The sequence below is a fragment of the Malaclemys terrapin genome, chromosome 17 (assembly GCF_027887155.1).
Source record: "Malaclemys terrapin pileata isolate rMalTer1 chromosome 17, rMalTer1.hap1, whole genome shotgun sequence".
Taxonomy (NCBI): domain Eukaryota; kingdom Metazoa; phylum Chordata; order Testudines; family Emydidae; genus Malaclemys; species Malaclemys terrapin.
The window spans coordinates 25,040,710-25,064,028 of NC_071521.1; the positions used below are offsets into that span (position 1 = coordinate 25,040,710).

The window sequence follows — 23,319 nt, forward strand, 5'->3', positions numbered from 1 at the left end:
GGTCATCAGTTCTTGGTGTAGATCTTCTGTTTGTAACGAAATCCCTCCAGAGGTATGAAGCAGGATTGAAGACAAAATGGAGATGAGGCATCAGCCTTATACAGTCTTTTCCAGGTGTAAGAACATCTCTTTGTTCTCACTGTGGAAAATTACAGCAAAATGGAGTCTGGAGTCACATGGGTCAGTCCCTGCATACTTTGCTGAGTTACAAGGTGTATCTGCCTTCTCTCAATGGGTTCATTGTATAGCTGATGGTCCTTAAGGGCCATCAAGCAGGCTAGGAAGAGCTAACACCAGCTTGTCTGGGATATCACCCAGAAGCATAGCATAAGTTTGAAATACAGGCAGTCTAGAGCCAATATTCATAACTTCAACTACAAAATTGATACACACATATAGACAGCATAATTATAACCAGCAAACCATAACCTTGTCTTAGACACCTCATTTGACCCCCTTTATACAAGATTTGGGTGCCACTACAGGACCTTGGTTGCAACAATGATCTATATGGTCCCCGATTATATCAATAACATCACAGGGGGCTAGATGATGACTGGCAGTAGTCACTGAGGCAAGGTGGGGATAGGGGGTTGGGGGTTCCCCTGGGTGGGGAGACCCAGAGTGTGGGTACTGCTGGGGCAGAACCCTGACATAGAGGGGCACTAGGGTCTGGGAGGGACACCAGGGCCAGCGGCAGGTGAGACATTGGCCAACAGAGGGTGCGTTGGAGCTGGAGAACTAATTCCCAGGATGATCAGCAGGAGGCGCCGCGTTGGTGAGTCATCACCTCACTACATAGGAGTTTTAGGCTCGCCAGTCTGTTTGGTCAGAAGATAAAAGTTCTTGTCCTGAATCAGGCTCCACAGAATTTACAAAGGACCCTCGGAGGTATGACAGGAAGCTCCCACTGAGACCGATATAGCCATAAAGACTCTTTATTAAAATCAATGAAATAGTAAGTAAATGGTAAAATAATCAGTTACAAAGTTACAATTGCATTATTGCTATTCAAAAGATACATATGGTAATATAGAATTATATGCAACAAAGCTTTGGTTAATATACTCTCACCCTTCCTCGATGACCTGGTGATAAGAGACACAAGACCAGCCTTGCGGTTCAGGTTTCTCAATTCTTGAGTGAGGGATGCAGTACTTAGTTTTGATAGCTCTTAGCATTAGTTTCTTCTAACTTAGGGTTTACTTGACTAACTTAAAACTTAAAATCAATACCTAATAAAATAAACTAAGAATAAAACTTAGGGAGATCAAGCTTAGCCTAGTTCCCTTGAAACTTTGTTTCAAGAAAAACAAGTATAGCCTACTAATAGTAGTAGTCATAGTAGAAAGATAAAATAAAGAGTGAGTGAAAGTACTTAAGAGTCAGCGAGAATACTCTAGTAAGGCGGGTCACCTCTTTTATAGGGCACAAGTGCTGGAAATCCTTCCTCCTATGCCCAAATTTCATTCCTCATCCACAAAATGTTAGGGTACACTTACCCCATAGGCTAGTATGTTTGTGCATATTGATGACCTCTATATACACAAGTTTCCTTGTGGTGTACCTGTTAAGTCTGTGTGTACAAAATTGAAAAACTCCCTATGCCATTCTTCATTGTCTATTGGTCTAGATAAAAGGTCTTAGACATATGCATGGGTGCTTATCTATTTAAGTAACAAGTCTCAATATATAGGTCAACTTTGCTTTCTGGGTAAAACATCTAATATAGATATGCTAACTTTGCCTTAGCTTAACATACAGGTGACTTTTTTTTGTTTTTGTTTTGCCTGTAGGTCTCCTGCATTACAGCCAAACTTATTTTTAATATAAATCTATAAACCTATTACATCAAATACTTAAACTATAAGGAAAGATATTAGCAAGCAGGTTAGTCCTGTAGGCTGCCAGCTGCATGTGCACTAGCAGGGTTCGATAGCTCTGCTGCTGTAGCTAGGAGCCTGGCCCAGCTTCCCAGTGTGGACAAGGCCTGAGTGTCTGCTGGAGGAATTTCTCGGCCTCTGTCCCGGGAGAGCGGTCCCCATTTAACCCAGACTGCACTTCTCTCTTTGGCATTGAGAAGCAGGGCTGTCCAGGGGGAGGGGGCAAGGGGGGCAATTTGCCCCAGGCCCTGCAGGGGCCCCCACAAGAATATAGTATTCTATAGTCTTGCAACTTTTTTTTTACGGAAGGGGCCCCTGAAATTGCTCTGCCCCAGGCCCCCTGAATCCTCTGGGTGGCCCTGTTGAGAAGGGTCTATTTACTGTTGGACAATGGTAAAGAAAAGAGCGGGAGAGGGGATGGGAAGGAGGAAAACAGCAGAGAACTTGGGAGCGGAAAGAAAACGCCCTGGCGCTCAGAGCCCGAGTCAACAGACTGGGCCTCACCAGAGGCGTTTGGGCTGGGGCGGGAGGCTGGAACCCGGGCGGGGAGGGGCTTGGCAGGGGCTTTGCTTTCGCTTTGCTGCTAGGGAGCAGGGAGCAGCAGCCTCGCCAAGCGGGGTCACCGGGGCGCTCCCAGGCGAGCTGCAACGCCGCCGCCCTGTTCTGGGGGCAGGGCCGCCGGAAAGCGAAAGAGATGGCCGGGCCACTGCGGGGCGGGGCGGGGCGGGGCGGGCTGCCTGCAGGGGAAGGGGGCCGGGCGGGAGGCTCCGCAGCGGGACGCAGCTGTCCTGGATTCCTGCACGGCAGGTAACGCGGGACTCCGGCTGCCCTGGCTCGCGGGCTGCTCCGAGTCCCCTTTGGTGTCGTGTCGGTGCCTGGGGGCGCGCGTCGCTCGTGTTCCCCGGGCTCCCTGCGCTGGGCGCTCCCAGCAGAATGGCGGGGACGGGACTGGGAGGAGCCCGGGGAAGTTCCCTGACATGCAGCGAGAGTTGGGCATGTGGCTCCCTCCGGCTCCTCTGAAAACCTCTCAGAAGTGCCGGACTGGATCCGTCCCAAGGGCCATCTCGCCCCGTGTCCTGGTACACAGGGCCCAGTGGCTCCCGAGGAGGGCGAGAACCCTGCAGTAGGGAGCTGTGAGATAATCTGTCCCCCACGTTAGTCTGCAGGGCACTGGCTCAGACCTGGAGACAGGCACTGTAAGATCCCTGCCAGAATGCTGTTAGCCATCCCTCTTGTAACTGCCCAATCCCCTTTTGAATCTTGCATTGTCGTTGTCTGTATTGTGGTAGCACCTAGGAGCCCCAGTCATGGACCAGGACCCCCAGTTTGCCAGGTACGGCACAAGAAGGCAGCCTCTGCCCTACAATCTAAGTAAACTGGCCTTGTTGACTTCCTGTGGCAGGGAGTTCCACCATCCAGCTGTGCACTGTGTGAAATAGTATTGACTTCTATCTGTTTTGAATTTGCCACCTTTTAACCTAGCCTATATTACATTTAAAATTTAAGACTGGGTCTTTGTTAGATCATCTTCTCTATCTTCCTGGGGCTAGTTCAGGGCTGTTCCTATAATTCACCTTTTGGGGGTCTGACGGGGACCTGTCTCCGCCCCATCCTCTTCCCTGCAGAAACCACATGGACTCCACCGGGTGTGTGCTCAGTGAAACTTTATTTCTATTCCCCTTCAGCAATATCACCACAGTCCCCCCCGGGCTCCTGCCTGTTTACACTCTGCAGAGCTTTAGGCCCTCTCAACAGGATCTGACAGGAACAGAGATCTCCCTACCGAGGCTTCTGCGTCGCTAGACTTAGCCAGCCCTGTTCCTCCCTCTCTCTCCTGCACGTCTTTCCTTCCTGTGCCTCTCTTAGCAGTCCAGAAGAACCTGCCCTTTGCCTCCTCTCGACTGGCTCCCTTATGGCTGTATTCTCAATGGCCCAGTTAGTTTCCCTGCACAGCATCTCATTTCCAGCTGGGGAGGTGAGCAGGGTGGGAGAAGGGGGAGGAGCACGTGGAGACACTCTGCCCTGTGCCTGCGCTGCATCTGGCTGCCAGCTGTGGGGGGTCAGTTTTGGGAGGTGAATTTGGACATGCCAAACAAGTGTCACACTTGGACCAGGCTCAGACACGTCACTGAGAGCTGCCATTCCCAGTAAGGCCTGGCCTTCGGGTGGGAGACCAGGGAGGTTGCCCTAGGGTGCCAACAGCTGGAGCAACATTTGGCCAGGTTGGTTTTGTTTTTTCCCTCCTTGGGTGGTAAAAGGTCTAGGGCTGGCCCTGGTCCCATGTTTGTCAGCTGCCCTGCACCTCAGCAGAGCATGGGGCCAAGCTCAGCCCGCATGTCAGTGGGCACCATTCCTGTTGACTTCAGCCTCCACTTAACTCTCCTGGCCGTGGCTGGGAACGCCTCTTCAGTGCCCTGTGCAATGCCACCAGGGCACTCCCCTGGGCTTTGGGTCAGGCTAACGGAAGCTGCTGGCTTGTGGTTGGTATGTGCTTTCCTCTGCTGCCCTGGGTACGATCCCTCTGCCAGGCCCCACACTTCGTGCATGCCAGTGAAAAAGGGACTTCTCCCGATAGTTCCGGCTTGGTTTTAACTGAGGAAGCCCAGGGGTCTGCCAAGAGGTGAGACCATTACAGTGTTTTAAATCCTGCTGTGGGGTGACTGTTGGTAAATGCTGGCTTTCTAATGCTGACAGCTACTAGTGAACTGGGATTGGTGCCTGCCTGAGTGCGATCAACATTCCCCCAAAGTCTGGGGGCTCTATGGCTATTTATTTGGATTGTGGTAGTGCTAGGAGGGCCCAGTCCAGATCAGGGCTGTGTTGTGTCAGGCACTATACAAACAGAGGAAGACTTAGGTGTAAGACCTGTAATTCTTACACCCCACAAAGGCAGTCAACACATAGAGATGGGAGAGAGGGATTCAGTCAGATTGGGGACCCAAGATTTTGGCTAAGATCCATTTCTGAAATCCGTTTACTATCTCGTTTGCGAGGCCTTGGAAGAAGAGATCTTACGTGATTGCTCTTTCCAAGCCCAAGAGAAATTGGCCTCAGAGGGTATTGTGTTCAAGGCAAAAACACAGAAGTTAAATAAGAACATCAAATACTCTTGCTGGAGGGTTGCAGCATAGCACTACTTTTATTCTTAGAATCCAAAGCGATAACATATAGAAACCAAAACCAGAGCGAGATGAAGCAGGCTGCTCCCCAAGGCAGAAAGGCCTTTTCAGACTTAGTCTGATCGCATGCTTCCCCACAGAGCCCCCTACCTGCAAGCAGAACCAGGAACCCCACCCCACATACCACTTTTGTGTCTTGTCTACACTTGCAGTGGTATGTAGGATACAGGCACTACATGCATAGCTGTATGCTGCCGTGAAAGCAGGGTGCATCCTCACTTGTCACTGCAGTGTGTAGCCACATGTGGAGCAGGGGGAGGCAGTAAGAAAAAGCTGCTAAAAATAGCAGCATAGACATGGGAGGCTCGGCTTGGGCATGTAGAACCAGGTAGGGTACCTGCCGTGGGGGTTCAGGCATGTAGGGAGCTCTACTCTTCTCACCTAAGCTGTGCCTCGCTGTCTACACTGCTATTTATACCCGTGCTAGCTGGGCATGCAGCCGTCCTCTACATGCTGCCGTAAGTGTAGACGTGGCTGTGGCTGTACTTGGAGCTGGGGGTGTGATTCCCAGCTCAAGCAGACATGCTTGCGCTAGCTCCCATTGAGCTGATGCACTAATAGTAGTGTAGCCATGGTAGCACTTGCTCCGCCCCGGTGGGAACTTCCTCAGGTTGGCTAGCCTGTGCTCCTGCTCACTGCTGCCCAGGCCACCACAGCTACAATACTAGTGTTAGCAGGAGCCTTTTGACAATACAGTTTTGTGTTGAAGAATGGACGAGTCATCAAAACCCAGCGTTGTCATGGGGAACGGTGGGTTGTGATACATTTTTAAAGTTTTTTTTAGCAAAAAGTTTTGAAACTGTAGATGTTTCATCTTGAGATTTTTTTCAAAATGAAAAATTCCAGTTTTCCTATTCAAAATGTCTTTTGGCTTTGTAATCTACACTAAAAAGGTCAAAACCAAAATGAAATTTTTTACATTGTTGAAACAAAATGGTTTTATTGACCTGAACTGAAATTGTGTTCAGATTTTTCAAGTCACACAAATATTCAAGGTTTTGACTTTTCATCCTGATTCAGAACGCAAAAATATTTCTTACTTTTGAACATTTTTGCAGGACAGGAAAACCATTCCCCATCTGGTTCTCCTGAAGCTGTACCTACCCCCGGGCAGTTAAAGCTCAGGGAGATGACCGTGTTGTTTTTGGATTGAATTGAATGTGGGGAATCGGAAGCATTTTGGAAATCATGTGTGTTGCTCGCTGACCTTTCTCTATGGACTGCTCTTCCCATGCTGCACCATTGACAAGAACAGACCTCTCAGCTGATGTGCAGCCGCGAGAAGACAGGGGCATTAGAAAACAAATGGCAAGAACATGGCCAATCTGTTCTGAAATGTTTTCATTTTCTTTTGTATTCAGATAATGAATATTCCCTTCGTGCATCAGGAATTGTTTGTTTCCCTCTTTTTCCTTCCCAATCACATTCCTCTCCCTGCCTAACCCTTCCCTGCCCTTTACCTTGTTGGCACGGGGTTGTGTGACCAGTCTGGCAGAGAGAACAGAAAGACCAGAGTGGTTCGAACAGTGATGAAATTACTTGAACACAAGATCTCAAAAGAAAAACCCCACCACCTGTCTACTCCTGAGGGAATTCTGTGCCAAAAAATCAGAGTCCTGTGGCACCTTATAGACCAGGGGTCAGCAACGTTTGGCACGCAGCTCACCAGGCTAAGCACCCTAGCTGGCCGGACCAGTTTATTTACCTGCTGACGTAGCAGGTTTGGCCAATCGCGGTCCCCACTGGCCGCGGTTCGCCGTCCTGGGCCAATGGGGGCGTCGGGAAGCCGCGGCCAGCACATTCCTCGCTTGCGCCGATTCCCGCCACCCCCATTGGCCCGGGACCAGTGGTGGCCGCGATCGGCCGAACCTGCCGCATCAGCAGGTAAATAAACTGTCCCGGCCCGCTAGGGTGCTTAACCTGGCGAGCCGCATGCTGAACGTTGCTAACCCCTGTTATAGACTAACAGATGTATTGGAGCATAAACTTTTGTGGGTGAATACATCTGTTAGTCTATAAGGTGCCACAGGACTCTTAGTCTGGATCTGTAAAAAGCAACAAACACAGATACCCCTCTGATACCAAAATATTAAATATTCTGTGCACAAGTTTTTAAAATTTTGCAAAATTCTGCCTATTTGTCAAAACAACTTTATAATCACACCATTTTCAATTATTTGACAAGTAATTTGAAATAAATTACCAAAATAATTGAAAATGGTGTGATTATATTGTGTTTCTTTGTTGTTTTGACAATTAAAATATGCAGAACTTTTCAGAATTCTACATTTTTAAACTTTTCCGTGCAAAATTCCCTCAAGAGTACCAGGGTTCTGTGTGGCGCAGTCTGGATGTGGGCAGCTTGGTGGGGGGTCTGGGTGCAGGGGGGAGTCTGGGGCACAGGGGCTTGGTGCAGGGTTCTGGGTGCAGGGGGAATGGGACTCTGCAAAGGGGAGGGCACAGTGAAGGTGGTTAGGGCTCAGTGGGGGGAGGGAGTGGGGCTTGGTGGGGTGGGGGTCAGGGTGCAGCTGGTTGGGGCTCAGTGGGGTGGGGGTCAGGGTATGGAGGGGCTTCTGATGCGGGGGTGAGGCTCGGCATGGTGGGGGTTTGGGGAGCTCAAGGGGGGGGGGGGTTCCGGGTGGGCGGAGGGGTCACTGTACAAGGAGCTGCTTCTCCTCTCCACCTAGCCCCTACGCATCTGGACCCCCCTGCACCAAACCCTCCTGCTGAGCCTCCCCCCACTCCCAGAACCCTGTCGTCCCGTCCCTCCCCACAGTGCAGAGCTTCGTGCAGCCAGGGGAAGTTTCTGGGGCTTGATCTGACCCAGCCCCATCTGCTCTGTGCAGGGAAGTGGGAGGGGGGACTCTGTCTCCCTCCTCGGCTCTCCTCCCCCCCCCCCACCTTCCCCAGCTGTGACTAATGTCCCTGGGTTGCCTGGCCATCCCCAGACCCTCCTCCAGCCAGTGATTTACCTCTCCCCCTGGCTGCCTGAACAGATGCATGTGAGCTGCGGAGCTGCCTGGAGGGGTGAGTGAGCACTGGTACAGCTTCTCCTTGCTTCCCCACAGAAACCATTTTCTGCAAGGAAGTAAAGGGATTGGGTGGGGGGTGGTTTCTGCTGCGCTGCAGTAGCGCAGAATTTCCCCAGGAGTAACCTGTCCAATGACTTATTCACAACAAAGAATTGGCTTGAAACAGTGCCAGATAGCACAGCTGAGCTTGCTGGTCTCACCCACCCAGACAACACCTGGCATCTCTTAATGCGAGAGCACAGAACTAAGCGCCAGGAACTCCCGGGTTCACTTGTTCCCTCTGGGGCCTGGAATGTTTAACCTTTGAATCCATTTGTAAAATGAGGGTTTTTCTCTCCGCTGTGTGTGTGTGAAGTTATGAATGATGTAAAATGCTTTCTTTGCATGCATGTAATTACACTCCCAAGCCTCTTTATTTTTCTGTATTAAATATATTTTAAACAAAAATCAAACCCGTCCCCATCCCATAGCCCTTGATCCAATGTATGTGCCCTGTCTCCCACCAGACCCAAACAGCTTTGCTAGTCTAGAAAGGGGAGGCGAATGTGGGGAGGGGCAAGGAATGGAAAGTGAATCTAGAAATGGTGCAGGATCTTGCACTTCAACTTTGGGTTACAGTTGGGATGAGACTGTCTGCTAACTAGGAGAGCAGAACCTGCCATGGGGTCAGAGATGATGGAGTTGGACAATGGGGGTGGCATTGTGATTGGCTGTTCTGCTCAAGTTGTTATGCCAAGGGCCTACTGCAACTTGAGCTGTGTTCTGCACGGTGTGGCATGGAGCAGAAGTAGCAATCACCAGCAGTTGAGCCTCTCTGGGCTGGGCCAGGCCTGCATATTGTTGTTGTTTGGTCTTATGGGAGCTCTTTCCTCTCTGAGCCTCCTCTGCTCCTCTCTGCACCAAACCCACCACCAGGGTCATCTAGTTTGCTGTACCATCAGGATGTACAATTGCTCAAATGTATGCTTGTGAAGCTGGAAACAGACTCACTGCAGTGGGGACAGGCTCAATGGGACGCGTTAGCCACCCACCGCCCTTGTCCTGAACTCTCTTTAAAAGTAAACCAGGAACTGGCTGGAAAGCAGGAAGATGGGATGTGTTTGTCTTGACACAGCTTCTGCTTTGCTCACAGATTGGTGCAGCAATGTTAGGGCAGGATGCCAGGTGCCTTCTTGCGGTGGCTGCAGCTTCAGGAATAGCTACCCTCATCCTCATCCTTGTTCAAGTGAAGGACGTTTATCTGCCTGCAAGAACCAAGGTAGGTGCAGTTGCTAGAGTACATTGCTTGCAATGACTGATACAGAAACCTCTGCTAGCTGTGTGGGTTTGATAGCCTGTTAGAAATAGTGTCACCCTTTTCCATGTCCCCAGACCTGCTGTGTGTCATCCTGTCTGTTAGTGGTTCTGCTGTGTAACTAAACTAGTTTCTCTTGACTTTTATTTCCACTTTCTCTTTTCGGATCTCATGAGCATCTTGTATGTTTCCTCTCCTCTGTCCTTCTTCCCAGGGTTTCATGTTCCTTCCCTGTTGTCTCTTTCATTCTTACTTTTCTAAGACTGTTGCAAAACTACCACTTCCTGATTTCCCAGCCTCCGATAGCTGATAGCCGGTGAACAGCCCCACAGGTTTGAGCCATTCCACATGTGTCTCCAACTCCTGAGAGCTCTGTGAATGTCACTGCAGGGGCGTGAGACTTGTTGTTTCACACCTCACTTCCCTTTCCATCTCGGAACTTTATCTAACTGCAAAACCCAAGGAATAGAAACAAAGGCCTGGTTAAAGCCAGGCTGGAAGGTCAAGCCTGAAAGTGCAATTCTTTGGATGCAAGAGCTGAGAGCACATACAGCAGCCCTTGTGCAGCAGTGAGCTCTGTGACCTCATCTTCCCTCCCGGCTCCCCCTTCAGTATGGGATGGTGTTTGATGCCGGCTCCTCGCACACGGCTCTCTACATCTACAAGTGGCCAGCGGATAAAGAGAACGGCACCGGCATCGTCAGCCAGGCTGAGGCCTGCACCGTGCAAGGTCAGTCAGATGTTTCTCGCTCTCTCACCCTTATGCCCTCCACTTGGTTGTGTCCATGTGCCAAGAAATGTGTGTGAAATGCTTCTGTCAGGGGCAAAGGTTGCTGTGCTATTTACTGCCCTGCACTTGGATTACCCCTCAGGCCTAACACCACCTCCTTCTGCCTGGATCTCTATTTTCCAGGGATAGCAACTGGGCCCCATTCATCCCTGGTGGGACTCTACAGAAGTCAGTGGAGTTGGACTAGGTGTGAGTTTGGCCATTGACATTATAGGTGCAGCACAAGCACATATATTACAGGTGGACTTTGCTCCTTTAGCTACCTGCAATATAATGCAGTGGACTCCAGGGAGCAAAGGTGGAAGCTGAACTGTCCACCACATCCCTGTGCCATGGAAAGACCTACAAAGCCAAAATGGGAGAAGTGAGTGTGACCCTCCCCCATCCCTAGACTGCTATCCGGAAAGCGGGGTGACACCCAGCTGTACTGTAAAAGGCAGTGAGCCTGGGGGAATGAGATGTCCCCAACGCAGCCCCAGGCCCAGACACCCCGACCTTTGTCTGCATTCAAGCTCTATGTCGTGGTGACGGCAGACCCAGGATGCATGGGTGTCCTATGGCCCAGCTGCCAGGCAGGAGCAGCCTCTCCCACAGTGCTCTGCTGCAGGAGTGTAATTTGCTATGGGGCAAGGAGGGCAGTTCCCCCCCAGACCTTGGTTGGCGCTCCGCAGACTTTTCCTACATCTATACACTCCTCTTCCCTGCATGCTGATGCCAGCAAACAACTGACCCTCACTCTGGGCTCTCCAGCCCCAGGTGCCAGCAGCATTGCCAGTCCCTGTCTCAGGGCCCTGGCTGAGCTCAGGCTCTCACTGGGATGCTTCGTTCCAGGACCTGGGATCTCCAGTTACGCTGACAACCCCACTAGGGCCGGAGCCAGCCTGAGGGCCTGTCTGGACAAAGCCATGACGATCATCCCTGTGGAGCAACAGAGAGAAACGCCCACCTACCTCGGCGCTACTGCGGGCATGCGGCTGCTGAGGTACCTGGAGTGACTGTGAGGAGGGCAGCTCTGCACAGGGAATGGCCGGTTCCCCCATTTCAGTCACCTGCTGTTCACTGCAGGAGTCTTTGGGGACAGACCTCAAATCTATACTCTGCACAGGTGGTAACATTTTCCCTGTGCCTCTGTCCCACTCATGCAGCTTGTCCACCTACTGCCTTCCCTCCACTCCAGAGTGGGCTGCATGTCCGTGGTGAGTGTGTGCATTGCTAAACTACTGGGGGGCTCTTGCAGGACCAGTTGGTCTAGGCAAGGCCCTTGCCATTGGGGTGCCATGGCAATGTGAGGAACTGCAAGTGCCAGAAACTTGTAATTAAGCATTAACTACATTCCTCTTCTGTTACTGGCTGACTTGATGGAGTATCAGGAACAGAGGGTCTTTTTCTCACCCGCTTCGGCACCTCCAGGTGACTGTGAGGAGGGCAGCTCTGCACAGGGAATGGCCGGTTCCCCCATTTCAGTCACCTGCTGTTCACTGCAGGAGTCTTTGGGGACAGACCTCAAATCTATACTCTGCACAGGTGGTAACATTTTCCCTGTGCCTCTGTCCCACTCATGCAGCTTGTCCACCTACTGCCTTCCCTCCACTCCAGAGTGGGCTGCATGTCAGTGGTGAGCGTGTGCATTGCTAAACTACTGGGGGGCTCTTGCAGGACCAGTTGGTCTAGGCAAGGCCCTTGCCATTGGGGTGCCATGGCAATGTGAGGAACTGCAAGTGCCAGAAACTTGTAATTAAGCATTAACTACATTCCTCTTCTGTTACTGGCTGACTTGATGGAGTATCAGGAACAGAGGGTCTTTTTCTCACCTGCTTCGGCACCTCCAGGGAAGATGCTCATGTTCAGGTTTATTACCCCTCTGGAAGGGTTTGGATTAGGCAGTCACAGTGCATGCCACACCATATCCGTCAGGGGCCCAGTGGAATCTCTCCCCTCCCCATTCGCAGGGAGCAGAACAGCACAAAAGCCGACCTGGTCTTTGCAGAGGTCTCCAAGACCATCCGGCAGTACCCTGTAGATTTCCGTGGCGCTCGGATCCTCACTGGGAATGAGGAAGGATCCTTTGGCTGGATCACAATCAACTACCTGCTGGAGACGCTCATCAAGGTCAGTGCCTGGGCAGGGGGGAAGGAAAGGGAGTGACCTTGGCTGGCAGGGCTGCTCCTTTTCTATAGAAAACGGGTCAGACGAAGAGCCAACATGGCAGGTCGTCTCAGCCTAGCTCATTTCCCAGACCTGCTCCCTTCTCTGGCTTGTCCCTTCTTGGCTCCAGCTGGGAATTCCCACACTGCATGAGAATCCAGGGCTCTGGAAGCTGGATTTTGAGTCCCTGACGTAGGACCAAACCCCTCACAAGAGGAGCTGGTGTTTCTTTACTTAGGAGGGTGCTGGTGTCTCTCCCTGCTTCAGCTTCAGGCAGCAGCACTTCCATGGCAGGAGGGATTCAGGGAGACCCTGTCCCATGCCAGGCCTCAGCTTTTGGATGAGACATGTCTAGTTAAGTGGCGGAAAAGACACCCCCTGAGTGGCAGCTGGTCTCCTAGGCCCCACATCCCAGTGCAAGAGTCATGGACACTGATTAACAGACATGCTTCCTTGCTCAGCCTGTGACGCTGCTTTCCTATGGAGATGGGCACTCTATCCCCTGGCCCTCCAGTGACGCTGTTCTTAACTCTAAGCACCAGCAGTGAACTGATTCCATGTGGTGGGGGCAGTTCTCTTTCACAGGGACGTGGATACACCCTGAGGCAGCTGCAGTTGTGGGAGCACTGGACCTTGGAGGAGCCTCGACCCAGATAACCTTTCACCCTGGTCGGGCCATTGAGGACAACAACACCGAAGTCCTCTTCTGGCTGTATGGGACCAACTACTCGCTTTATACCCACAGCTACCTTTGCTACGGAGAAAACCAAGCCTTGAAGAAGCTGATTGCATCCCTCAGAGAGGTATTCTCCTGAATCTGCCTATTCCCTCTTCACCAGACCTGGGGCTCACTGAGTCTGGTAGCACAAGTGTAGTGGGATGCGCACATGGCCCTATGGAGCTATTGCACCTTTGGCTGTACAGTGCAGCAAAAGGCAAAGCTAGTAATAACTTGGCACTTCATATAATGAGATCCATACCCATCAACTACTTACCCCATTGCTCCCCATGCAGGAGGTGTTAACCCTGTGCTGCAGAAGGGAAACAGGCAGAGAGGACAACACCTTAAAATATTACCTCTGATGTGGGGTACCCACTGGAGGTGCCTCTGGCCTGGTTTTCAGAGCCAAGTGGCACCTGGAGCTCCCACTGACTAGAACTGGGGATGCTAAGCACCTCTGAAAAGCTGGCCTGAGGTGTCTCACGTTGGGCACCAAACATAGTGGCTGTGTGCGAGTAGCTGCTGTAAGAGGCTTGTCCTATGCTCCAGGAGGAGTCTGTGGCCCAGGTGGGATCAGAACTTGAGTTCTAGTGGCACTTAACTCCCCGGGCTGTAGGCAGGGATGTGCGTGAAGCATAGAGCTTTACCCAGCTCCACGAATACCAGCAGCATAGCAGGCTCTGCATGGCCCTGTGCTGTTTAACTTCCACGGCAGATCTATGGGCCTTCCTGTGAAGGGAGCTCTGATCTGACTGCACAGGGGCGAATCGCAGGGAGACTAGATGCCCTTTCAGTCTATCAGCAGGTTTCTGTAACAGGGCACTGGTGCTGGGGCACATGCATGCAACCCAGGGCCCTCTGTCGAGGCTTTGGCTCTGCACCTCAGACAGCTGACCACAGCTCACATGACAGCTTGGAGGCAGCGTTTCCTAGAAAAGGGAGCCTGCTCAGTCGGGACAGACAGCAGTGTCAAGAAGGGACCAAGCAGGGGCTCTTGGCACTAGGCAGGCAAAAGGTTTGGCAAGAGATTCCTGCAGGGACAGGGTTAGCAGCCTAAACAGGGAGAGGCTGCCGATGGGAAGGTGCGGCAGAGTCGCTGTGAGACACAGCCCACTGAGGTGACACTGAAATTCTGCTGCTGGTGGGGGAGCCAGCCCACAAGCTGTCCCCTGGCTTGCTGGCTCCAGTTACTGTTAAAAGTTGGGTGAAAGAATGAGAAATGCTGGGCAAAATGTCAGAGTGTGCAGAGTGTTTTTTGTAAAGATGAATCCGTGCTTGCCCTTGGCTTTTGGCTCTTCCCCACCCATGCTCTCCCTTTTAAAACAAGCTGATCTAGCATGAGGTGACCTGACAGGAAAGAGAAACTGCAAACCACAGGAGGATCCATGGCAAAACTAGCACCCTCCCTGCCTTAGGATCTCCATTGAGGAGGCTCTGGATGGTCCTGAATCTCTGTGGTTGCCCATAGAGTATAATGTGAATCTTGTCTTGGTCTTTCATTACATGGGAATGAATGTGTCTCCCAAAGGAGCGAGGCCAGTAGGGTGCAGGACTGTGAGCCAGTGGGGGCGTAAGGGGAGGAATGCAGAGCACTGGTGCTGAGGGGTTGGTCCTAGTCCAGCCCTCATTCTGCTGAGTGTACACAGGGACTGTCAGCCTGCAGGAGCAGAGCGGGGGCGCTGGTCAGACTTTGTTTGTTTGTTCCCCATCCGACAGTTTAATTCCTGCAGCCGGGTAAGGAGATCACCGCTCTGAATGGGCCCAGAGTGGGAAGGGAATGTTTCCCTCTGAGAGATTAGCAGGATTCCAGAGAAAATCCAGCGTGCATAGGGCTGGGTAGCATCTCGGGGCTGCCCTCTGCTTTCTCCACTGTGGGATGTTCCAGACTACAAGGCTGGCTTGTGTGTGAAGTGGTGGGGACGGGGGTTTGGCTGCTATCCCTAGCCTGAGCGCTGCTAATGGGTTCCCCTCTCTCTAGGAGAACCTCACCTCTCAGCAGATCTCCCACCCGTGCTACCCTAGGGGATATGAGGAGAACGTCACTGCCGCTGCCCTGTATGACAGTCCCTGTATCCCGGCACCAGCTGCACACGACCCCAGCCAGATCCTCACGGTGCGGGGGACAGGAGCCCCAGCGGAGTGCAGGAATGCCGTCCAGAAACTCTTCAACTTCACAGCCTGTGGGGCCAACAGGACGTGCGGGTTCAACGGGGTCTACCAGCCACCGGAGCATGGGCAGTTCTTCGTAAGGGAGCCTTCCCTTCTCTTCTAGCTGGCTACCACACTGTAGGGAGCTGGGTTCTGAGGGCTCTCATGCTGGCTGAGGGTCCCTGTACCTTTTGGGGGGGGAGGTGCTGTGGGGGGAAATTCCCATTGGTACTAATGCGAGCAAATGTCTGAAAGCCAGGACCAGCCCAGTGCACAGAACAAGCTGCTGCTATGTCTCTCGTGACCTTTCCTTCCAGCATATGGCATCTTGGTGATCGCTGGCTGGGGGCACATGGGGCAGGGTGTGGGGCAAGTTACAATTTTTAACTGTCTGTAAACATGGGAAAGTGAAGTGGCTGTGTTGTCTACCTGGGCAAGTTGCAAAGGTTCAACTTAAGGTGAGACTCTAAATCGACGTGAGTAAAGCAGTGCCCAAACCTGTGTGGGTTCTTAGAGCCCATCGACATGGCAATGCCAGGGTGACTGCAGCACAGGTGGCCAGAGCTGTGCTAGTTTGACCAGCATTAGAGCGACTACACATAGCAGTGTAATGTGGCCACACAGCTTCACGAGTGCCCCAGGGACCTGGGGTTTGTCCTGCTAGCCTGCGCTTGACCCCCACTGCTGCGTCTACACTGCTAGTTTTAGCCATGCTAGTGTGGGTGAAGCTAGTGCAGGTAAGTCTGCCTGAGATTACACTCCTCAGATTGCAGGGTTAGACATCCCTTGGTTCAACCCAGGCTATTTTTTGGTTTAGCCTACGTTGATTAGGAATTAGTGAAAGCGAAACCAAAATAAGTCTCTCAAACCGCAATCCGAGCATCTGCTGACCTAGCTCTGTTTAAATTCTCGCTATACATTAAATCCACACAATGTCGCCATCTAGACAAGGCCTTAGGAAAGGAAGCGGCTCCCAGCTCTGGAGCACTGGCACCACCCAGACATGCTGTGGGTATGTGAATAGGCAGGTCATATGGACCTTCCTGTCCTCACACCTCAGTTCTGAGCTACAGCACTCAGCTCCTAATCCAGTGCCCCTCTTGTCTGGAGACAGACTTCCAGACGCCGGTGGTGCTCGTGTGGCTTCCATCAAAGGGACGTGGGACGGTACCCCTCTGTCCCCGCAGCATGAACACTGTGGTTCAGCAGGGAAAGATGGGCGTCACTAACCCATACCATGCCAATCCCAAATCTCCCCAACATGCATATCGTACCTAGGGAGAAGTAGTGCATGTTCCTGAATGTCTGTGCCCAGGTTCTGGGGCAGCTTGGTGCCTCAGTCCATGCTGTCTCTTGGGGACAGTCACGCTTTCCTGAACTCTCTTTTCCCCCAGCTCCTGTTAGCTCCCCGCTTCCAGGCCAGTGCAGAGACTATGAAGGTGTTGGACTGACATATGCCCATTTCTCCTCTTGCCCATCCATGCACCCATCAGACTATATTCCAGTGCTGCCTCCGTCTGATGCAAGCTGCATCTCATGAATGTAACCCTTGTCGTTTAGATCTTATCTACAGCTCTGTGTGTTGGGAGAACTAGTGGGGTTCCCTGGGCTCAGTTCTTTGAACTCACGAGACACTAGGAAGCTTGGGCTGTTCTCTCTGCCCTGTAGGCCTTGGTGATAATACTGCCCTATGAGCATGTGCCCTGGGAAGTCATGCTTCCAGCCATGGGCAGTGGCTCAGTGAGTGTGTTCAGATCCTTAGCTAGCTCTATCCCTGCTGTGGATGGAGTCCCCACACCCATTGCTCTGCATCAGGCCCTGTTCACTGGCACTAATTTCATGCCCAGAGGAGTGTGGGAGAATTCCTCACGTTCCCTCCTCCCCCCCCCCGCCCCGCTTCCTTTCTGTGGCTGCATCCTTTCAGTTAGGGGAGATGGAAGCTGGTTTATGGAGCCTGCAGTGAAGAGTTGGGGTGGCTGAGGCCATTGGCCTGCGGAGAACGTGTCGCTGAGGGGTGGCTGCTTGGCTAACCTGCTTTGTTTGTTGTTTTAAGGCCTTTTCCGGATTTTATTCAGTCTTCCACTTTCTGAACCTGACCAGCGGGCATCCCTTGAGTGACGTCAGTGCCACCATCGAGCACTTCTGTGCTAAGGACTGGAAGGAGGTGAGACCCCGGTTAGCAGCTGCCTGTGCTGTCGTGTAATGCCTGAATCTAGATGCATGGGGAAACTGGAGAACACAAGGGTACCATTAACAGGCTGGGATTCTCCTTCCCTTGGGATCTTCTTGGGCGGGGGGCGGGGAACCTTGGCTTGGGCAGAAAGATGGGGGACAAATCGTTAGCTTCTGGGTTCTAAATTCTTCTGGGACTTCTCCCCCCTGAGTTTTCTGAAGGTTAACTGGCTCGTTGCGCATCAGTGGTCTGCAGACCATTTCCCAATGGTGTGTGGAGAAACCCTCTGGCCTGCTGCTCCTTCTCACACAAAACCTGGGCGACAGATTCTTCACCCTGCCCTCTCAGGATGGACACTCGGCTGGGCCCAAAGTCCTGAGGGTCCCAGTTATCCCAGTGGCAGAGCAGAGGGTCATTGTAGTGAGTGCAGGGTAGGGGAGTGGGGGCTGCATGCCTAGGGTTCAGTGACAGGGTATAGAGCCCTCACTGCTCTCTTGAGGTCCCCAGCTTGGATCTGGCCCAGGTTGGTAGCAACTGGAATCTAAAGCACAGTGGGGGCCTCTGCCACATGCCTGGCTTGGAGCTGAAATAGCAGGTCTGTGGGTGGGGCGAGGGGGCCTCTCTGACCTGTGACTCGCTAGAGTAAAGTTACCAGTGGGCTAACTGGGCATCTCTACATGGGAACAGCAGGTTTGCACTGACCCCCCCCCCCCCCATGTCCCTAGGTGCAGATGGTGGATCCTGGCATGAACAAGACCCGCCTGCAGGATTACTGCGCTGCCAGCACCTACATTCTCACCCTCCTGCTGCAAGGCTACAAGTTTGACAACGAGACATGGAGCAACATCCATTTCCACTGGCAGGTAGGACGTCTCCCTGGCAGGGTCTGCTGCACTGCCTGGGTCACGCCCCCCGGAGCGGGTCTGTCCCCAGCCTGCCTTACCACTGTGGGCTCCCGAGGGAAATCTGCTCCATCAGTGCCAAGATGAGGGGAGTTGGCGATAAAGGGCCTGTGCAGTCTTTACCCTGCTCCCCCCCTGCCCAGCATGGGCACTGGAATAGCTCTCCACTTCTTCCCTCCCGCTGGAGTTCTTGGCATTGAAATCGTGGCTGCCCAGCTACGTTGCACAATCCAAATGATACAATTGTGCCAGTCTGGAAAAAAGTTGGTGTGTGTTTTCTCCCCTCCCCTCCCACCCCTCCCCCCACGGCCAAAGAAAGTAGGAACTGAAAAGGCAACTTGAGTTACCCTGCCTGCCCTGATTCTCCTTCCCCGGGAGCCTAGTTGTGCAGTCTGGTGCAGCAGCCCCTAAGGCCTGTCCCTCCGTTACACTGGCTCTCACATAAATCCACGTGAGGTACACGAGGCAGTCAGGTCACAGGAATCCAAGCCCCTCACCCCCCCACCCCCCCGTCTGGATTATAAACCCTGCAGATGGTAGGTGCTCTGCATGTCAGTAACCCAGCCCAGATAGAGTGCAGAAAAAGGGCCTTAAATATGTCCTCCTTCAGGGAGGCAACAGCTGTCATGGTAAGTGGAGTCACTGTGAGTTGGGTCCTAATGAGGGTTGGAGTAGCTGATTCCCATGCAGCTGGATGGTGAATTAAGCTAGACAGGCTCAGACTAACCCAGGCCCCTGTATCCTCTGTAGCTCTGTGGGCCTAAATATTGCAGCAGCGTCCCTGCATTCTATGCAGATCAGAGACTAGGATAATAAATAAATAATTAATGGAGATATCCCATCTCCTAGAACTGGAAGGGACCTTGAAAGGTCATCGAGTCCAGCCCCCTGCCTTCACTAGCAGAACCAAGTACTGATTTTGCCCCAGATCCCCAAATGGCCCCCTCAAGGATTGAACTCACAATCCTGGGTTTAGCAGGCCAATGCTCAAACCACTGAGCTATCCCTCCCCCCAATGTGATTTGTGTGCTGGAGGACGGGACAGATTATCCTATCACTGCCAACTGCCACGTTCTTGTCCCTTCCCCTGATACATCTGATGCTGGCCACTGCCAGAGACAGGGTACTGGACCATATGGATGTTGGCTCTGAGCCAGTCTGGCAACTCCTGTGTTCTGTTCTGAGGCAGCTCAGTGGAGACTGTATGAATGAAATCTGAAAATCAATAAACCAGTCCCATCACCCTGGGTTTGCTGAGATTCCATTCAATTTTTTTGATGCTGTCTCCAGCCCCCTGATTTTGCACTCACAGGGCAGCACTGCATTTGAAGCTGTCAGGCGGGGTGGGAGGTTTTGGCACATGGCCAGGGGACAGCTGAGGGTGTTGGTACCTGGAAAGGCATGGCAGGGTTTGGTGGTGTGGGAGAAACACATTAGCTGGATGCTTCTTGAAATGCTCCCTGATCAAACTGCTGATGTTTAACTTGCCACCTTTAAGTTTCAGAATTAACAATTCCTTGAGATGAATGAGGCAGGTCATGGCTCTCTGCTTTCATCTTGAGCTGTCTGCAGGCTCACAGCCAGCACCAGTTACATCCCTCTCATTTTTCTCCCAACTGTGGGGGCTACAATGCCCTTTAGTTAAAGTTGCAAATTTAAATTCTAGAGCACAATTTCACAGCAATGGAGGATGCGGGGCAGGTTCTGGGGTGGGCTCCAGGGCCGGGCGAGGGCTCCAGAGCAGGTTCTGTGGCTGTTGAACAGCAGAATGACTACATAAGAACAAGCACACTCAGTATTGCTGTAAATCACTGAAGAAGGGGGGAGGGCTAGCTCAGTGGTTTGAGCTATTGGTCTGCTAAACCCAGGGTTGTGAGTTCAATCCTTGAGGGGGCCATTTAGGGATCTGGGGCAAAAATCTGTCTGGGGATTGATCCTGCTTTGAGCAGGGGGTTGGACTAGATGACCTTCTGAGGTCCCTTCCAACCCTGATATTCTATGATTCTAAGGCTCTGATTCGCCTCCTTCCCTGCCCAGCACTGAGTGCCCGCCCTTTGAGTTCATAAAACTTCTCTGCTCTCTCCTCTCAGGTGGCTGCTGTGGATGTGGGCTGGAGCCTGGGCTACATGCTGAACCTCACCAACACGATCCCCTTGGAGGCTCCCAACCGAGTGAAGGGGCAGCGGCCTGACCTGTGGGCAGTGGCTGTGGTCACCACCTGCCTCATGCTGGCCATGATCCTGTGGACAGGCCTGGCTCTGTGCTATCAGTGGCCCCTTGCCACCTATGAGACTATGCTGTAGTTGGCCAATGCTCCTCAGGCTGGGGCCCTGCTGCCATCAGGAGTCACACGAGGCTTTCCCCAGACATCATGCAGTCCTGTGTGTTAGATGTTTGTGGCCTTACAACCCAGTGCCCCTACTTGCAGCTGGAGGCAGGGTCTGGGAGAGAAACCCCTCCCCAGGGAGGGTAGGAACATTGGGTTTGAAGGACAAATGGCATCTATTGGCAAATTGGTGACACTTTTCAGTCTAATCTCAGCCCTGTGAGCTGTGCTGGCTTCCTGCTCTCCCCCAGCCCCCTTTCCAGTCAGCAAGTCCTGCTGTGCAAACAGAGTCTATCCTGAGGAGGTGCTGCCGCCTCCTGCAGAGCCCAGTTGGGGTGGTGTGTGTGTGTGTGCGCGCGCGCGCGCCATGACCTACTGGATCTGGGGTGCAGGGGAAGTTGGGGCTGGTGAGGCAGGAAGCATTGGCTAGAGTGCCAGGAGACTCCAGGGCAAGGCGGAGGGAATGGGAGTGTGAGTCTCCTCCTGGTCCAGGGAGCACCGGCTGATATATTTGGAAGTGCCTGGATGCAGGGGCAGCTGCAGCAGCTCTGCAGGGGCAGGGACTTGCCCTTTCATGGTCACTAACAAAGGGCTGGTTGTGGCACACGGGGTGTTGGCTACAGCCTGGGTGTTTGGGCCAGGCTCCAGACGCTGCCCTGGCTCAGGGTTACAAAAGGTTAATATGGCAGTGGTCAGACTCTTTTTACCCTCGCTTATACATGTGTAAGGGAGAGAGGAGAGGCAGGCACAGGTGCCACATGGGAAAGCCACCCTGGCATGTGAGGCTGCAAGTTGTTGGTTGCTGTGGGCGTTGCACAAAGAACTCAATTTCCCATCAAACCCAGATTGGGTGCCTCTTCCCAAGCTGATCATTGTGCCACCTTGTGATTGGCTTTCAGCCTACGTGTGACAGGCCCTGCTAAAGTGAGTGCCCAGCCCAGCTCCCTCTCAGGATAAGTGAGTGCCCAAGCAGCAGGACATGAGTTAATTACCACCTGGATCTTCTAAAGGGTTATGGGGGCTCAGGCAGGTAACAACGCCCAGAAGAGGCCCCTGGAGAAAGAACTCCTCAGGGCAGCAGGCTAGGAATCTACCCCTGGTGGCCTGTCCTAGGGAACAGGGGTGCTGGGGAGAGGAACTGTTCCCAGAAAAGGGGAGGGCTTCTGGGGAGGAGTGGGGACTGGTGAGGAAGCACAGCGGGAAAGGAAGCCAAGAATAGGGTTGGCAGTTTAGATGGACATGTTCCTGGAGGTTTCATCACAGACATAATCTTTAATTACCAATGAATCATGATTTCTGGACACTCAACAATCCTGGAGGGTTGGCAGCCTGAACCAAGGAAGAGTATTCCTGGTGTGAAAGGCTCCAAAAGCAAAGGGGTATGAATGCCAAGTCTCATTGAAGCCTTGTCTCCATAGAAGGACTTCACCAGGTAGCAGTAGGCTCCCCAGCTGAGAGGAATTAGATGCTGCTCTGAGGAAACCAGGGGCATTGTGGTTTAACTGCTATGTGGCCCTTGACCCAAGAGGACCGAGACCCTTCCTGAGCTGATGACAAGTGGCCCTGACTCCAGAAGAGGGCTCTGAATCATGAGGGACTCGCTAGTCAGGGACCTGGACATAAGTGGAATTGTTGGACTAAAATTAATGCAGCCTCTTCCTGCACCTTAGGATACTGGGTGGAGGCCTATTTGGGTAATGGTTTGCCTTTGGGTTAGATTAAACTAGACCCCTGAAGGGACACTGCTCACTATACATCAGTCTCTTTAGCCTTACTGAAAGTCCATTAGGGGAAACTGAGGCAGAGATGTAATTATGGCTCTGCAGAGGGTGGGGGGGCCCAAGTTTGAGGGCCCCCAGTACATACTTCCAAATAACTCACTAAACATGCTTGTAAATAAAATGAAAATCCTGTGCTCGCCAGTTCTTTCTGGGTACCCCCAACACGCTCACAAGCACAAACGCTGAGGGGCTGCAGCATGTGGCTACTGCCCGACAGGCAGCCGGAGAGACAGCATTCCAAAGCCCTGGCAATTCCAGGCGTTTGCATGCGGAGTTGAACCTCTGAACAATGCAGTGGAGGTGGATGTAGCTTGTAAACAACTGTGCCAACTGGAGGAGTAGTTCTGCATCAGTGACTGCCTTGTAGTTAAATGTAACGGCCCAAGATTATTTGGGGGAGCTGGAGCAGTTTGGGTTCAGGGGTCAGTGTAAGAATAGTGCAGGTAGGTAAGGGACTCAGCCATCCTCTGTGATGAGGCCCGCTAAGGTGTGTATGTCCTGGCTGATGAATGCACAATGTGTTATGGTTTCAGGCTGCTACCTGTGCAGTCATTAAACCCTATGGGCTATAGGATGCAGGAACCTGAGGCTTTGCTTATTTCTGCAGCAGCATCTCTTCTCCTGCTGCTTGGGGGCCATTAAAGAGACAGTGACACATGCTCATGTCATGCTGGACTTCACCTTGTAAAGGAAGTTTTATTCTACTCTGAGGATAAAATCAGACTCGCAAGCAGGGCCTGGATCCCCTTTCATACAGTCTGCATCAGCTCTTCTGCGGGGTGGGGGGTGAGGGGCTGATACTGGGACTGTTCCCCAGCCTGTCTGCTCTCCCTTGCACCCCAGCTTTTAGATTGATGGTAGGAAGAGCCGCCTCCCCCTTTAAAGTCCCATAGAGAGGTCAAAAGAATCCAGTAGGATGGCCAAAGCTGGGGGCATAGTTCAGCT

The 23,319-nt window shown here is 52.4% G+C and overlaps 1 protein-coding gene across 3 annotated transcripts; it reads left to right on the plus strand.

Annotated features, from left to right (window-relative positions):
- Window positions 1–2,622: 2,622 nt before the first annotated feature.
- LOC128825149 (ectonucleoside triphosphate diphosphohydrolase 8-like) lies at window positions 2,623–23,107 on the plus strand. Of its 3 annotated transcripts, none has more exons than XM_054007306.1 (10): window positions 2,623–2,690; window positions 9,227–9,352; window positions 10,001–10,118; window positions 11,010–11,160; window positions 12,128–12,287; window positions 12,896–13,126; window positions 15,023–15,289; window positions 17,246–17,356; window positions 18,091–18,228; window positions 20,358–23,107. In XM_054007306.1, the coding sequence occupies exons 2-10, from the start codon at window positions 9,239–9,241 to the stop codon at window positions 20,568–20,570; spliced, it is 1,503 nt and encodes a 500-aa protein (XP_053863281.1). In that variant the 5' UTR covers window positions 2,623–2,690; window positions 9,227–9,238; the 3' UTR covers window positions 20,571–23,107. The 3 variants fall into 3 exon arrangements, with proteins under 3 accessions (XP_053863281.1, XP_053863283.1, XP_053863280.1); XM_054007308.1 differs by lacking the exon at window positions 2,623–2,690 and adding an exon at window positions 7,849–8,089; XM_054007305.1 differs by lacking the exons at window positions 2,623–2,690; window positions 9,227–9,352; window positions 10,001–10,118 and having other exon boundaries at window positions 10,128–11,160.
- Window positions 23,108–23,319: the final 212 nt, after the last annotated feature.